Source organism: Pangasianodon hypophthalmus, chromosome 3, assembly GCF_027358585.1.
Source record: "Pangasianodon hypophthalmus isolate fPanHyp1 chromosome 3, fPanHyp1.pri, whole genome shotgun sequence".
NCBI classification, from domain to species: domain Eukaryota; kingdom Metazoa; phylum Chordata; class Actinopteri; order Siluriformes; family Pangasiidae; genus Pangasianodon; species Pangasianodon hypophthalmus.
In genome coordinates, this window is record NC_069712.1 from 22,551,437 (window position 1) to 22,568,582 (window position 17,146).

The window sequence follows — 17,146 nt, forward strand, 5'->3', positions numbered from 1 at the left end:
GGTCATATCTTCTGGTTCTAGTATGGATTCTCATTGCTGCATTCTGGACTAACTGGGGTTTGGTTATGCATCTACTGGAACATCCAGATAGCAAGGCATTACAATAATGCCTTATTATTCTCACTCTGCTCTGTTCTCCCTCTCTCTCCCTCTCTCTGTCGAGTTACACATGCTGATCCTGAGATATCAGTGATCCTGACCCCTTCTGCTCTCCAGACCTGCCTGATCCATCCTGATGCCCTACTTCTGGTTGGAGGTCTCATTGGTTGGAGAGCCCTCACTGCTGCTGGGGGTGGCCCCACATGGAAGATCTTTGGCCTGAAGATCATTGGGATTGCTGGGGATGGTGCCACTTAGGGGCCATGGAGATGGTTTGGGGATCTCATATGGGAAGTTGTACTGTGATGGCTTGGGACTGCGATTGCTGTGGGGGCTTTGGGGCAGCTTTGTACTCAGGACTCCATCAGTGGACAGTGGATAGGTTTAACAAACCAGACTTCTTGTGAAAACTGTGATGAATTTACTGGTTGCATAATTGCACTATTTGCCCATGTAGTACACAGTTACAGAAGAGATTTATTTATAATCGCACTATCCGTTATCACCCAGGTGAGGATGGGTTCCCTTTTGAGTCTGGCTCAAAGTAACTGCACAGAAATGTAAATCAATGTGTGCACATTTTTATTTTCAGAGCAGGTTTAATTGAAAAGTCCACGTGTCTCACTCTGATTCTGTAGGGGCCATGGCCGAGTGCAGCCGCTTTGAAAGCCTTCATCATTGCGCACAGGAAATGGCTCTGGATGTAAATGAGCCGTTTGGTAGTCAGCAGTTTAGCCATCGTCCCCAGAGCCTATTAGTTCCTCATATGCAATTCAAATGTTCCTAAAGCCTTGCTGTGGTGGTTCTCTTTTGTTCAACGTGCACATGGCTGGACAGTGCTTCCCGGAAAAGATGGGAAATTGTGGAGCAAAATTTAAATGAGGCTGCTTCACGTCGTATAACGGAATCAGTGAATCAGAAATGACTTCGGTGTGAACAGGTTGTTAAAGCTGAAGTAAATTTAAAGCCATATTGAATAATTTGTACAATTACTGTATGTCTGTGAAATGAACATAGGGTACTCAGTACAAATAAGTAATACAAAAAAGATCTTGTTCACGAGTCATTTCTTTTTACATACAATACTCACGTATGGCTGAACAGAGTGCCAGCAAAACAGTAACAATGCTTTTAGAAAACATGTAAAACTATGGTGTAAATGATTTTTGTATTCCATGTCAACAGTAATAGACTATGTAACCTATTTAGTATTTAGTATAAGGAAGGAAAACACTTTTGATGTAAATATATAATACTATAGTTCTATTTGTTACTGTGAATAACAATGGAATCAGTCAGTGATTTAAAAGAACTGACAGTATAAAGCTATACTGTATTAAGTGTATTGTAGAAGAATTTATCACAATATTGTTATTATGTCATCATACTGACCAGCTCATATGTTATTACATTCATATTCATAATACCTTTTAGGTGCTTATTCTGCCAGGAATAACTAACTACATCTTATTGTTAGCATGTAACACATACATAAGCTTGTTTTTTGAATTCCAAGCTAAAAGTATGAATTTCCTAAAGTGATTGTCACTCTTCACTTTTGAAAAACTGTAGTAAAAAATGCAGTGCCCACGCGTTTGCTTTTCTGAAATTCCTGGTTGTGGGTTGAAGAATTTCAAAACCTCTCAAAGATTACTTTATTCCACATGAGTAATAGATTTTAAGAGGCCATGACAAATTATAAATTCAGAGCTGCCTTTTTTCACACTCACTACAATCAAAATTGAAATTTATCCCAAAGCCTTTATGATTTGGACTCCTGGAAATTCAGTCGCTATTACTGAGATGTCAGGAAATGGAGCAGGAAAGTTAACCTGGCAAATATACTTTACAGAATACCGAAGTATGTGTTGCAGAGGTCCAGTTTCAGGGCCTTTAATTTGAGAAACATTAGGACTGGCAATGCAAAGCCATTCTCGACCCTGAAAAACAATCGGAGTGTTGAGGGGCTGACGAGGCCACATTGAATTCAGTGTGAATTGCTGTGCTGAGTCATATACTGCTGTGATGACACATAGATGAGTGTGGCGCACTCCACTGAAATGCCTGCTGTGTGCTTCCGCTGCAGGTTATGTGTGTGTTTGTGTGTGTGTGTGTGTGTGTGTGTGTAAAAATGCATGTCAATCTGAATCTACAGCTTTATACATGGACAAAAATAGTGCCAAACTGATCAACCAAATGAACCAAACTGATGAACTCTTGATATGACATAGTTAAAAAAAAAAAACTGGAAGCTCTAAGATTGGTCAAAAACCCACAAAACACAGTTTAACAATTCTGCAATGTCAATGCTGCAAAGTCGATTTGTTTTTGGATGTTCCACAGCATTAAATGTAACTATAAAAGGATAGGAAAGTATGATATGTAGTTCTTTAATAAATATAATTGTAATCTTTGGCAAAATCTTGTGGTATAAGAGGATTAAAACTGTTCAGAGCATGCTATTGCTGAAAAATAATCAACTTCTGGTTGGTAACAGTAACTCTTCTTCACGTCAGCCTACATCACACCACCACATTGTTGATTACAACAGCTTATCCCAAAATTATAATATGGATTTTATGTATTATAATTTACACAATATAATATAGCACTATAAAATTATAATATAGAGCTAAACTAAATGGCAGATAGTGCTTTATAAATAGAAGTAATTGCTGTAGAGAGAGATGCACTGTGCTGGGATTTTATACTCTGTAGCCAGTACTTAATTCCTCAACAGGAGCTTCACTGGTCACAGGAAGTAATAGGAAATTAATTTCCTGCCTTGCAGTAGTGAGGGCAAGCTGTAGGGTCAGCTGGGTGATATCTATGCCACATGTCAGGAGGGAAAGGATGTAGACAAGGATGCCACATGCTGGATCTCAGCCGCACTACCAGAGAACTGAGCTGAACTGAACTGAGCTGAGCAGAAAGCACAGGACAGAAACCGAATCTCCGTCTCACACCGCAGCCAGACCCGACTTTACACAGCTAACTTACTGCAACTGCACTTAGTTACATCTGCATATAAATCTAAGACAATTCACATCAATCTGTCTGCATGCACCTCATCTGCCTACACAGTGTGTCTGATTGCGTGTTCGGTTGCCGCGGTTCAGTATGTACAGTATGAGCAATTCCCTGAATCCCCTCCCACTCTTCCTCCTACAGCAGACACACACTTGATGGAATGTGTGATATGGTGCAGACGCAGAAACACACTCACTCTAAACCGCTCTTCCCAGGGTGTCTGCAGCAACTGGATCATCTCTAGAGGGCTGCCCAGCTCCGTGATAGCTGTCACCGTGTCCTTGATATCATTGCTGTCCTGGTAGCAGTAGCCATACAGCTGTGGGCAAGAGAGATAGAAAGAACACAGGGTGAGAGAGAGAGAGAGAGAGAGAGAGAGAGAGAGAGAGAGAGAGAGAGAGCAGTGATATTAGACTGTCAATCTGGTGAGATAACAGCACTGTGTAGAATTTCACTGTTTTGACTCAGACAGAGAAGATTTGTGTGTGTGTGTGTGTGTGTGTGTGTGTGTGTGTGTGAGACTGGTGAGGGCAAACCAGAGGAGTGAAATATCAGATTAGAGATAAGAGTAAATCAGTACCATGCTTTAGAGTCAGCAGCTGGCATGAGTGAAGTACAATGAGCCAGTAATATTAGGTATGGAAATTTAATTAGGAAGCTAGATCATATGAGTGTGTGTAAATCGAGTGCATGGGGTGGGGTCTGGGGGAGTGCAGAGTCACTAAGTGTCCTTTTCCCCTCATACTGCTGAGGTATGCATGCCGCTGCATTTGGCGCTTTGCTTACAGAAACATTTTCTTTAGCTAATTTGAGCCAAAGAAGCTAGTTAAACTTAAACAGCATGAAATTTCATCTGGAAGCAAAAACAACCTGTGGCAATGTGACCGACCCATACCACCACCAGAGTCTCTGGCTACAAAGGGGAAAACGCCGACCATGTTTATTAGCAGATCAGAGCCAGTCTTCTTCCTCACTCGTTTTTTTTAGCGGCTAAGTTAAGTTCACCTGGTTTGTAATCAAATCCCATTAAAGCATATAGTTCTCTCTTACACTTGAATTATTAAAGGGAACCCTCTGCAGTATGTGTGTGCGCGTAATAGTAGTGGTAGTGTGTGTGTGTGTGTGTGTGTGTGACTAATTTTAGGAGGGAACACATACACAGTGCTATACTCTCACACCAGGCTGGATAACATTCTGCATACGTACTGACACCTGCGAACAGAATATAACATCTATTCCTGGAGTAACACTCCTCTAAACGCGAACGATTCCTGCCACCGCTTACATCTGATACAATAGTGAAGATGCTAAAAATGACAGTGGCAATGCCATGTATCTTAGTCTTGCTTAGCGAAAGCCATCCTTCCACACATGTTCACAAAAAACACACACTGGAAGGACATCCACTGCTACGGATAGGGCGTGCCTGGCACACTCATTTTTAGCCTGGGAGAAAGTTATAGGTGGCGTGTGTGTGTGTGCGTGTGCCAGCCATGTGGCTTGAAAGGAAAGCACTCTGGGCAGAGTCTGGTGGAAAGCTCTTGTCATACCACCCTGCTCCTGGTGTTGAAAGAGCATGCACTTGAGGAAGCACACAATTTCTCCCTCATTTCATCTTCAGCTCATTTGAAAATTTTGAGTTAGCTGCTATTGCAAATATTGTCACTGTTGCCTTGATGTGATGTTTGATCAATGCTTAACGGTTTACCGGACCTGATAAAGTATCATAGTTGTGTTGTGACATGATAAAAAAAAAAGTGCTGGAAAGTGCTGAAATAAATATGGAATGAGTCTGATCTGATGTCAGACCACTGCTGCTAACAGGCTGGTGGCAGATGCAGAACCAGAAGCCAGGACTCTATTTGTGATTAGACACTTTCTGTCTATTATCAACATGCTTCATCTAAGCAGTGTGTGTGTGTGTGTGTGTGTGCGCATGAGTGCATGCGTGTGTGCGTGCATGCGTGTGTGTGTGTGTGTGTGTGTGTGTGTGTGTGTGTATGGCAGACTCCTCGGCTGCTGGGACTCCACAGTGTTGTGTAAGGAAGATAACATGGAGGAGCTGTGGTTGTTTGCTCGACCACATGGTGCCATTTTGTCTGAACTCAGGTCAAAGGTCAACCTGCCTGTCCGGTCTGTTTACTATGAGTGTCATTGCATTTCTCCAGTCCTGCTCTGTGTCTGTGTTTTTTCACAACACTGAATTAAAATGCAAGAAAGCTTCATTATGACAATTTTAAAGATCCTCTTACAATATATTTGTTGCTCTGTGAAAAGATTGCAAGAGAATATTCCTCTAATCCATTTTTTTTTTGTTTCCATCTGGTACACGCAACACTCTAGGGAAACTGTCATGAGCACGCAAGACACAAAATGACTCATGCACACTAAAGCTATGTCTTGGTTTTAAACTAATTTACATTTGTGGTCCAGAAACTCCTAAAAGAAACACAAGGCCTCGTCACGGGTCTAATCCAATTTGCACTGTTAGCTGTTAGGATAAAATCACCAGCATTAAATGGAAAGAAAATGCAAAAGCAAATGGCCTTTATTTCTGTTCTGTATGTTTAAAATAATGCATTAATGTTTTAGGTCTTTCCAGGACTTGATGTAAACAAGTGTCAAACATATGCAAGTGTCAAAGTGTTGCCTGTTTCCCGGTCCAAAAGCAAGATTTCTTTTTATCCATAATGCATTAGGAAGTTGGGAGCAAAAGCAACATCTTACAATTGCAAATGCATAGGAAATCCATGGTAGGAAAAGTTATAAATATGTAGGGTTAGTGCTTGGCGCTTTTCTTACAAGCGGATTTGTGAGAAATCAAACACAATCACGCTCACACTTGTTAAACTTCCTGTAAATTTTGTGTGACACTAGGTTGGAAAAACACCTGCAATCATTGTACGTGTTATGACATTTCCACATTTAACAGAATGGGCAAAAGTTGTGACATGTTAAATCAACTTTGTAGTTTTTTCCAGTCTTCTGTATCTCACTTTCCACAGTGCACAGCCAGAAAATGTCTTGTTGCTGTATGATCAATACAGTACACGCATTCATCCTTAGTACAGGTGCTAATGCTAAAAACCATGGACAGTACAGAGTGCACAAGAAGCTCACTTCATGTAAAGCAAATGAGAGAAGCCAAGCATCTATCTATCCAACTGCCAACTGTACCAACCCAGACTGTACGCCAACGCTCCAGGGCCTGTACAAAAGCATTTCTGTATGAAGTGTTATTAATTTGTAAATACACACTTCGCCTGACAGGCTCAGTGCACGTGCAAACACGGACACGTCTGCCTCTGCCACAGTCTTTTAACGAGGGCACCCTGGCAGCGCATCAAAACGGCCACAGGGATGGTGATGTTTGTGTAATGGGACAGGCCCATGTTAGCCAAGTGTGTACGGCTCTGGGTCACTGAACGAGCAACTGTCCAATAGAACAAGAGGGGCTCAGAGACGTGAACGTGATCCTAATCACACGACCCATGTGGGTGGTGAATTATAGCTGGGATGAGATTCAAGCCTGCGTTAAGTGTGTGTGTCATGTGTGTGAGAGAGTGAGTATGTGAAAGGGTGGGTGTGAGGGTATAATTTAGTGCCCTATTTTCATCAGAATTTGGATGGAGCGCTGCTGGAAAAACCTCTGAGTCAGTTCTCCCTCACTGGAAAACTAAACTTTACATATCACTGACTTACTGTGCTTTTAATAGAGAAATTAAAAAAATCATTAAAACTTATTTGCTGAAGGATGCAAGTGCTTGCAAACGTATTAAATATGAGCATAAACACATCATGCTTTCCCGCTGCCTCCCCTTTATATCTGGATTCAGCAAGATTTTCTAATAGTACGAACCTCCGTAAGGACAAATCCTTAACAAACGCCACTTAATAAAATCCAGCAAAGCTAACGCCATCATGATGACAGCATCTAAATGAAATCTCTTTACCTATAAATATTTGCACAAAACCCCCCTCCCTCCTTTTTGGAATCTGGAGCTGTGAACTGAACCACTTAAAATAATAAAGATCTTTAAGAGTTTGTGTGCAGCAGAAAGAGTGTAGGAAAGTGTGAGATAGAAATCAACTTTCTCCTCAAGCTGCCTCTGTAGCCAGAAAGTCTGCTCAAACAAACAGCGTGGAGCAGAGACACAGTGCAGGACAGGACCATAACGCCTCAAAGGAATTCAGGCCCGTCCTGAGGAGAGCTCTTGTTGAGTAAGCACTTTCATTCGGGAATTCCAGGAGGTTCAGTCGTTGACAGTGCCGTAGTCAGTGCATCTTTGCTTATCATGGAATGCTTATTGTAACTTTAAGGACCTTTTGCAGTTATAAGTCAGTAGATTTGTCGATGTTCAGACTGGCAACTTAAATATGATTTATGGTGTAGAAATTTCAGTGGGAAAAATAATTCTAACATCCAAAATCAAATAAAAAAATAAATAAATAGTTAAATAAATGTTACAAAAATTACAAACAGATTTCTGGACATACATATCAGTTTCAAATTTCACCTGAGTTTTTTTTTTTTGAGGGTTTTTATTATTATTTGATTTTTTTTTTTTTTTTTTTTTTGTGGGTTTTATTATTATTATTATTATTATTATTACTCTTCTCTGTTCTGGCACCAAGGTGGTGGAATGAACTTCTCCTAGATGTCCGAACAGCTGAGTCACTGGCAGTCTTCAAACGACGTCTAAAGACTTACCTCTTCCTAAAGTACTTAAATTAGCACTAAAAAAAAAGTTTTGTCTGAGCGCTTGTCTCTTACCTCCCCAACAGCGTGTTTGGACTGATTGTATTCCTAGCTTGTGACCTAGCGAGCCAGTAGAATGTATTTTTGATAGACTTCAAAGCACTTTTGTAAATCGCTCTGGATAAGGGTGACCACCAAATGCCGTAAATGTATTATTATTATTATTATTATTATTATTATTATTAAGCATACAGTACTTGGTGACAAAAAGTAACGTGTGTAAAATATAATCCACAGTGAAATACTAATGTGCAGTATGGCCACTCAGTGTACACAATCAGATCTAAGAAATAAATCCTATTTGATCTGTTATGTGAAGGAAAAGGCTTAGGAGCAAAATATGTTAAGAAATAAATTCCAAGCTTTTTTTAAGAAAGTAGTTTTTAGTTAATGTTTTTTAAAAAAAAAAAAAAAAAAGCAAGTTTACATCTGATTAAACTGTTCATCTGATTAAAGGGTTTAAACTGAGATTTATCAGTGGGGTTGCTTTACTTCTTTCATGGGTGCCAACGTTGTGCAACATTCAATTTCTATTCAGAGTTTTAACATTAATATCATTGAAATAATGACTATAATTTCTTTTTAGATAGGCTATGTGTTTCTACCTTACGGGCTTAATTTAATTCTGTACAATCAAGTGGCCAGAGTTTTCAGTTTTGGCATCAGTATAATATGAAAATATATTCTAATTCTTTTCTGGCAGGAAAACCTTTATTAGAGCAAAATAAAGAAATGTTACTTTACTGATATATACAGCAGTTAATAATTTCAGTCAATTTCCTTGACTGCAGGAATGCATGTATCATTTTATACTGAAAGCTTTCCTCTGTGAAGTACCTTTATATTAGTACATTATTATTATTATTATTATTATTATTATTATTATTATTAGCACCATTATATTTTAATGTAACTGTGAATTATGTTATTATTTATTATTAAAATATTGTGATATATATATATTCCAGTGTGTGTGTGTATATATATATATATATATATATATATATATATATATATATATATATATATATATATATATATATATATATATATATATACATATGTGTGTGTGTGTGTGTGTGTGTATATATATATATATATAGTACATAAAACTCAGAGTACATCTGGTATTTTTGAGGCTGTTCTCTTTTTTTAAACTTCCTTCCTGTGGAAGTGGGAGGTTAAAGTGTTAACCCATGTTTAATTACAGAAAGGGCTCAGGCTCAGGCCTTGGCCCCTCTCACGTCCTTCTCCCTGCAGAAAACAACCCTGGGGGTCTCTGTGTACAAGACATCTAGCTTTCACATTAACACTAGCTGCTGCTTAATGATTATCTGTCTCTCAGTGAGTGGGTAGGTGTGTGTGTGTGGGTAGGTGTGTGTGTGTGTGCATGCATGTATACTTCACAGAGGAAATAACATAGATATAATCTGATATAAAAATGTAAATATATTTCCAGTACAAAACTCCTGATCAGTCCACCAAGAAGTGAAGTAGAAACACCTCAACCCATTATCCTGCATACACACACATACACATACACACACACGCACAGACAGGTAACACACACATTCACCAATGATGTTCATTCATCTTTTGCACTCCAACATGCACTCAACCCTACACACACAAAGTTTCTCTGAGCACACTCAGGCTGCCTCTGGCATTATCTCCATCTCTGATCTCCACCGATCCGTCTTGTTCACACTCACGCAAACATGGCAGAGGGCACGAGAGTCACTCAGCTCTGCCTGAGGCATAATCACCCCCGACTACTAACCCCCCACCCCCGTATGCAACCCACGCCACACTCACATAGTTCTGCCAGTATCACATACACCTATTTATACATCAGGTGTACAATTCCATCAGAAACAGAAAACTTATAGACACTTCACTTCTGGATGTGCATTAGAGATGTTAACCACAGACATCACTACACTCTGTTCTACCGATTACAGAGAAAGACGAGGTCCGGTTTAGTTCAGAACCATGCTACGTGCACTCCTACTGAACCCCAGCCTGGTTTTAATCAAGCCATCATATCAGATCTCACCTCTGACCTTTCGGACTGCACAATTCTGTCTAACATGCTCCTGCCAAAGAAAACAAAAAGCAACACTTGGAGCCTTAGTTTGGTGAGGCTTTAGCTCAGGCAGCATAAATCCAGTACTGTATTTTAATGCTTAATGTAGATGATAATACTTTAATTTTAATGCTTATATTATGGAGGTATCACACTTAAATCCTGCTTATAATTTTAAAAGTATTATTCGCAAAATATTGCTGGTGTATTTAGTTGATGTGTCAGCAGCCACAGGCTCTGCTCTGCTTGGAAGCACACGGTTGCAGCCCAAAGACGTGGCACTTCAATCGGAATGCGTGCTCACTGAAGTTACATCTTAACTATTTATTCCTTAGATGCGTCCCTGCATGCTAGTCAATCATTTGTAATATTTCTGCCATTTTGTTTGTGTCAGTGCGTGATTAAGAGAGACATAAGGACTATTTCCAAACAAAACAAACAAACGTATAAGCATTTCTGCAGCAACAAAAATGTTTTACAATCTCAGTTATAATCTAATGAATAAAATACAATTTTAAAAACACATCGCGTATTACAAACAGCCAGGAACAAAAGACTTACAGTTGAGTTACAAAAGAGTTACAGTTGATTTTTTTCCATCTCTTGGAAAAAAAAAGGAAACAAAGAAAGTGTGACTAATGGTCTAGAAGTTTCAGCTAAGCATGTCTTATCCATGTAATCATTATTGATTCAAACAAAAACCTTACATTACAAAAGAAGTGTAAAATTATAAACAGTACACATCCACTGAAAACAAATTAGAGGAAGGGCATACAGGCTTTGGCACAAACAGAGCTTAAGACTATAACTAATAAGCACCAAACCTTGTTTACAAAACAGATTTTTGTGTGATTGCCTAAAAAAAAAAAAAAAACTTCTACCAACACGCAGCAAAATCCAGCTGAATTCAAAATTCCAGGGTTTATTTCAGCCTTAAAGCATATAACAGTGAGAGTTAATTTACTTAACAGAAGTGTCAATTCAGCACTGTAGGTGTTGACTCAACTAGCAGAGGTGTTAATTCTACACTGTAGGTGTTAATTCTACACTAGGTGCTAATTCAAGACTGTAAAAGGAAATTCAACATTTAACGTGTTCAGTCAGTACCAGGCATTTTGGCTGTAATGATAAACAGAAAATGTGCTCAGAAAAGCTGTTCAGTGTACATTAGATATCACAGCCAATATGACTCACCAAACTTCTTTTAGAAATAGATCTCATAGACTATGACATTCATCGTTTTTGATTACATTTTTTTTTTCATTTAAAATTGGAAATAAACAGAAGGTTTTAGAATTTCGAAATATGTCAAACAAAGTACATGTGTAATATCTTCAATATTTAATATTTAAGATTCTGCACTATTTGTAGCTCCCTATTTAAATGTAAGCAAATTTGTGATACTGACCATGTTAACTGCTTTGTACAAAAGGTCAGATTTTCCTCACGTCTAATCTCTTCTACTGACGCATGTGTTCAGATGACACTCTGATGGATTTGATCTAAAATGGATCATAAGGTTTTGCACAAATTTGTAGAGTCCATGCCGTCTCGAGTGCACACAAATTCATGTAAATATTTCAAAGATTCTACTTTTCACTCAAGTTGTTGTCAATAATATAATTTGTCATGAAAATTAAATTGTATCAAATTGGAACAGAATGCAAAATAGAACCATTTACATCATATATATATATATATATATATATATATATATATATATATATATGCCTCTCTCTTTCTCTCTCTCTCTCTCTGTATATATATATACAGAGAGAGAGAGAGAGAAAGAGAGAAAGTAAAACTCTTCATGACCTACATCAATGAATCTAAATTGATTTGATGGAAAAATCAAATGCATACAAACAGAATGTCTGAAAATGTCTAATTTAATTTCTGCAGTGCTGAAGCTGGAGCAATCCTAGGTTTATATGATTTACATGCAGCTCCTCATGCAGTCTAAAACGCAAACCCTTTGAGAGAGCAGCTTATTTCGGAGTGCTGCGGGGTGTCATGCGTGTTTCTGCTCTCATCTCATCAGCGCTGTGCTTTTGGGATTTTAATTTAGATGGACATTCTTTTGTCTGGGGATTTCCTGCTCTGTGGGGCTCGTGCTGAAGCGATAAGGAGCAGCTGATGTAGACTGTGTGTGCACCTTCAGGAAAAAGAAATCCCTCAAACTCCTGCAGTGTTGCATTCATTTATCTGAGTAGAAATAACGCCTGTAGGTTTTAATTCAGCCCAGGTTTTAGCGCATGCGTCACACACACACACACACTCACACACACACTTTTTACAGAGACACGAAACGCCTCACCGACTCAAAACCAAACCAGTATCCAAAACACAGCCATGGATAAGGCGAGGAACAAACCACTCCAGACCAGCAGCTCAACGATCTGTAGCCAAAGCAGTTATTCCAGTTATTAGAGATGGCTGATATTGGCCTTCAATAACACTATAATCTTAAAAAAAAAAAAAAATCATGAAATATTTGATTGCGTAGGCTACTCATTTTCAGGCGTGTGTGTGTAGAATATGTGATCGGATCTAGCTATAATTGGTCAAGATAACCAATATCACATCATCAATCCCTCAACTACTAAACCCTGTAGTGTTCACGTGATTTATCCACCTTTATCCAGTAACCAGGACTCATTCATTTACTCCTGATCTTTTTTATCTATTTAATTTATTTAAGTCGAGAAAACAGACTTGACTGAAGAACTCATTTTCTTGTTGTTTAAAAGGCCTGAGTTTCTCCAATTAAAGAACCATTTCAGCTAAAGCAGCTTCACCTACAGCTCTGTTATTAACAGTATTAAATACACAAATGGCAGTGTGTATTATCCACAGGAGCTGAATACACACACTTAGCTGAAGTGTTAGAATAAACCTGTGTGCTCATCTTCACACTCCGCGCGTGAACATTCACACCTCCAGTGCTTACTCAGCAAAAGAGCTGAAAACAAAGCGATTTATGACGCAATTCACGCAAATAATAACTTGTTTATTTTATTAGAAACTAACTGCTAGTCTTTAAATTTTTTTTTTTTTTTTAATGGGGATGGTAGTGATTTTAAAGTGGTTTTAAAGTTGAAGAAAAAATATTTCATTAGACTTCACTGAGCTTAGGTTACTGGAGTTATTTAGTTCTTTATTTGCTTTATTTGAGTTATTATTTATATATGAGTTATTATTTATATATGAGGTCACTACTAGTCTGTGTTCGTTGCACTGCTCAAAAAAAAAACAACTAGATTTGAAGATTACCTTAAGGATGTTGGGATGTTGCAGTCTCTCCATCAGTGTCATCTCCTTGATGATCTTGAATGAAGCGAGTCGGTAACAGTCCTCGGCTGAGCTGTACCTTTTCACGCAGCTCTCCATGTCGTGGCCGCTGAGGTCCACGGATTTGAGAGCCACGGAGAAGCTGGTGTTCAGCTCTGCTCGGTACACGGCTTTGGTGTAGCCCGAGCCCACAAACTGCACACTGCTGGCTCTCTCCAGAGCCCCGCAGCCGAGCGCCCCGCCTGCCCCGCCTGCCCCGCCTGCAGCAGCCCGCCGCCTGGCCCCGTTACCGCGTGCGTGATCGCCGTCGCTTCTCCCCGCAGCTCTGTACTGATCCCAGCTGCTCGCCCGCTCCAGATCCATCAGCCTCCTGCGTTCAAGCGGTCGTGCGGCGGCGTCTTCGACCCGAGTCTGGTATCGGAGCACCTCTCCAAGCCTTCCTCGTATCTGTAAGCGAAGATCGCTGAGCGCCGCAGTGGTGCTGGTGGTAGCAGTGGTGCTGGTGCTGGTGGTGCTGGTGGTGGTGCTGCTGCTGGACTCCGGAGCCGATGCGGTTCCAGGCTCAAAGTGCTCGCTGATGTGAAGCCGAGATGAATGCGTTTCTGTGAAGGAGCGCTGGCGCGCCGCGTCGCGGCTGTGCTGGGGCTCGAAGCCGGGCACGAAGAGCACGTTCATGAGCGTGCCGAGACAAAAGGAGAAGCAAAACGCCGCCGCCAGCACGGTTTTCCGCCGCTTCATCTTGTTCGTGATGATTATGACGAGCAGCAGATAGCTCGGCTTGCCTCCGCCGAGCAGCCTCGCAGCCCGAGGCAGCCTCACAGCTCGGTGCTCAATGGTGTAGATGTGAAAGGGGGAAAGAAAAACCCCACTAAGACGCGGCTCTCTGGATTCGCTCTCTGGATGATACAGTGCGCAGGCTATATACGCTCTCACGTCTTCATCTCGCAGTTATGATTTAAGATCCACCCCATTTTAGGACTGATCGCAGTGACACTTCGAGACCCCTCGGCATCGAGGGTCTCCCCTCATGGGTCCGTCCCGCTACAGCAAGCCTGCGCGCCGAGGTGCGACTCAAACACACATGACGTCAGCGTGACTGACAGCTGACTCCGGCGCGCGCTGAATGCTGTAGTTTCGTCCGCAGTTCGCATGCCAATAGACCATTTATAGATAGTAACGGCGCAGGACTACGATTCCCAGTGTGCATTTCTACCTTCCAGCGAAGCAGCGACCAGAGCGAGGGGCGGATCTACAGATTTCTAAAACAGGCTCTGGTATTAACCAAGTGGCACCAACACACACACACACACACACACACCCTGTATCTTTCTATCAGTAAATGAAGGTGGTCAGTCATAGGCTACCACACACTGCTAGGCTACTTTGCTTTATGCATTAACTGAGAGATGATTTCACATTATACATTTTCACATTCTGATGCATTTCCACTTTTACACGTAGTCCAGGTTCAGAATAATGGTTTCTGATAGCATTTTAATAGCATATCTGAATTGCTCTATTAAAGCAATCACTGTGATTGACCTGTGATATATACCCAGCTCCCCAAAGGCATTTTTTTTCCCGACTGATCCTTGGACTGCATTAGACTTTCGGCTGCTATTCTAAATTAATAGTCCATTCCGTTTGGACTGAAGTTTTGTGAGCCCTTTTGCCGTTTGGAAAGAAAAGGGGGGGAAAAATGTGTATAATTATGTCTCTGGGGTCGGAGAAGTGAAAGTCTAAATTAAAAACAGACACAAGGCAGGGGGGCAGCGAGAGAGAGAGGGAGAGAGAGAGAGAGAGAGAGAGAGAAATAATGAAATAATGGCACTTCGGCTTTATTTAACTCAGATGCCCAATATCCAAAATACTGTTTATAACAGGATAGATAGATAGATAGATAGATAGATAGATAGATGCCTGGGTAAGTGCACATTGCCTCTGACAGTCGCAGGGCCGCATGGTGCCTGAGCGCGTGCTAATGAGCAGGTAGAGAGGCGCAGTAATAGCGGAGTTTGCGCTGAAGGCCAGTGACGCGGCCATCCATCAGCCCGCATTACCGCGCTGTTAGCGACTAATTACCCAAAGCAGCGAGGAGGAAAACGGAGCACAGCGGCCGCCGGTCAGCGGGGTGGCACATGGCCTTGCTATTATTTATAACACTCATTAACATCACTCACATAACTGATGGCAGTTCAGACGAGACGCGGAAAATTCGCCAATTGAGAAATTTGAAATGTCTGTTGCTCTCAATTTGTCATGCACTTATGGGTTTACACACGCTTCTAGCAACACTCTTCTGAACATATCATAGCCATTTATTTTATATATTATATTATATTATATATATTTATTATATTATATTATATTATAACGGTAACGGTAACATGTGTCCTTCCCACCAGCCTCTGATATAATTTTATATTTAGGCTAAATGTATAGGGTATTCAAGACCTATATATCCTACTGATCAATTAAAGGGCAATTTATTATTATTATTATTATTATTATTATTATAATTAATAATAATAATAATAATAATAATAATAACAATGATAATAATAATGATAATGTATTTATATTTATTTTATAAATATTTATAAATAATATTAATAAATATTTATTTATTTGTTTTTATTTATTTATTTTTATAAAAGCCTAGCCCATAGAAAGAAGGGTGAGGGGTTTAGCTCCATCTTCTGGACATAATAATAATAATAATAATAATAATAATAATAGTCATTTAATAACAATAACACTAACTTCTGTCCTTAAACCTTCTTTTATAAATAAATGGGATCCCCCCTGTGTGAGAATGTTAGTTTTGCTAATGGGATGATGTGCATGATAATGATGCAGTGTTATCAGCTCGCATTAGAATAGAGCTCCAAGGGAGCTGTAATCAGGAGCTTCCTTCTGTGCCATACAGCTACGAGTAACATCTATCGTAGAACTAATCATGCCAGATTAATCACAGCATAAAAATAATCTGTAGATTTTAGTCTATTAAAATCTAGATTATCTGGCAGCAGATGGTGGTAAAAGGTGTCTGAGAAAGGTGTCTACTAGAGCAGTTTTTATTATTATAATTCTCTATTATTTTATTATAAGTCTTTAGTATTAATCTAGAATAGGCATTTCATTCTCAGACTCACTTTAAAACTTCTCGGTGTTAGTTTTTCAGCATTACACCCTGCACCATGAAGTTAGCAGCAAACCACTATTTAATAGCACTAATGCCACTTAGATTAAAAGACTTCCGCATTATTTTACACTGTTTTTCTATTCTAGTCGGATTAAGTCATGCGGTCGCTTAGGCAACACGCCACGCCCACTTATAATTAGAAGGTAAATAAAAAGGGAGCTATTGGGTGATAATTATCGGTCTACATCCCGGTTAATATTTCCGATGTCCTCCATTAGCATTGTTGAGCTCAGGGCGGACAGTGAACACACCACAGGAAACCTAAGATGCATTAATCCCGTTTAAAGAAGGAGGACTGCTTCAGCGACAACAATGAAATCAACCTGTGCGCTCTGAAAACTGTGCGCAGAGCCTCAGGTCGCCATTTACAAGCAAACCCAGGCGTTTAACATGTGAATTCATTTGTGGGAGAGACTGGAGGATTGTGGGACTGAGGATCTACAGAGTGACTCAGTCCATGCCTTTGTGTTTTGGCCAAACCACTCTGGCCTGGGGGGAGGAGGAGGGGGGGTGTATTTGTGTGTGTGTGTGTGTGTGTGTGTGTGTGTGTGTGTGTGTGGGGGGGGGGGGGGGGGGGGGGGGGGGGGGGGGGGGGGTTTGGGTGTGTGTGAGGGGGTGTGTGTGTTGGGGGGGTTAATCCTTTTACATTCTTTACTCAGTGGGCGTTAATTAGACA

General features: G+C 40.2%; 1 protein-coding gene across 5 annotated transcripts in view; it reads right to left on the minus strand.

Annotated features, from left to right (window-relative positions):
* Nucleotides 1-14,464, minus strand: part of pkdcca (protein kinase domain containing, cytoplasmic a) — a 39,264-nt gene extending 24,800 nt beyond the window's left edge. For all 5 annotated transcript variants that reach the window (XM_053232693.1, XM_053232694.1, XM_026934474.3 and 2 more), the window contains exons 1-2: nucleotides 13,248-14,464; nucleotides 3,326-3,448 (exon numbers count right to left, since the gene is read on the minus strand). In XM_053232693.1, the coding sequence (XP_053088668.1) occupies nucleotides 3,326-3,448; nucleotides 13,248-14,003 (879 nt within the window). In that variant the 5' untranslated portion in view covers nucleotides 14,004-14,464. The remainder of the gene's footprint in view (nucleotides 1-3,325; nucleotides 3,449-13,247) is intronic.
* Nucleotides 14,465-17,146: the final 2,682 nt, after the last annotated feature.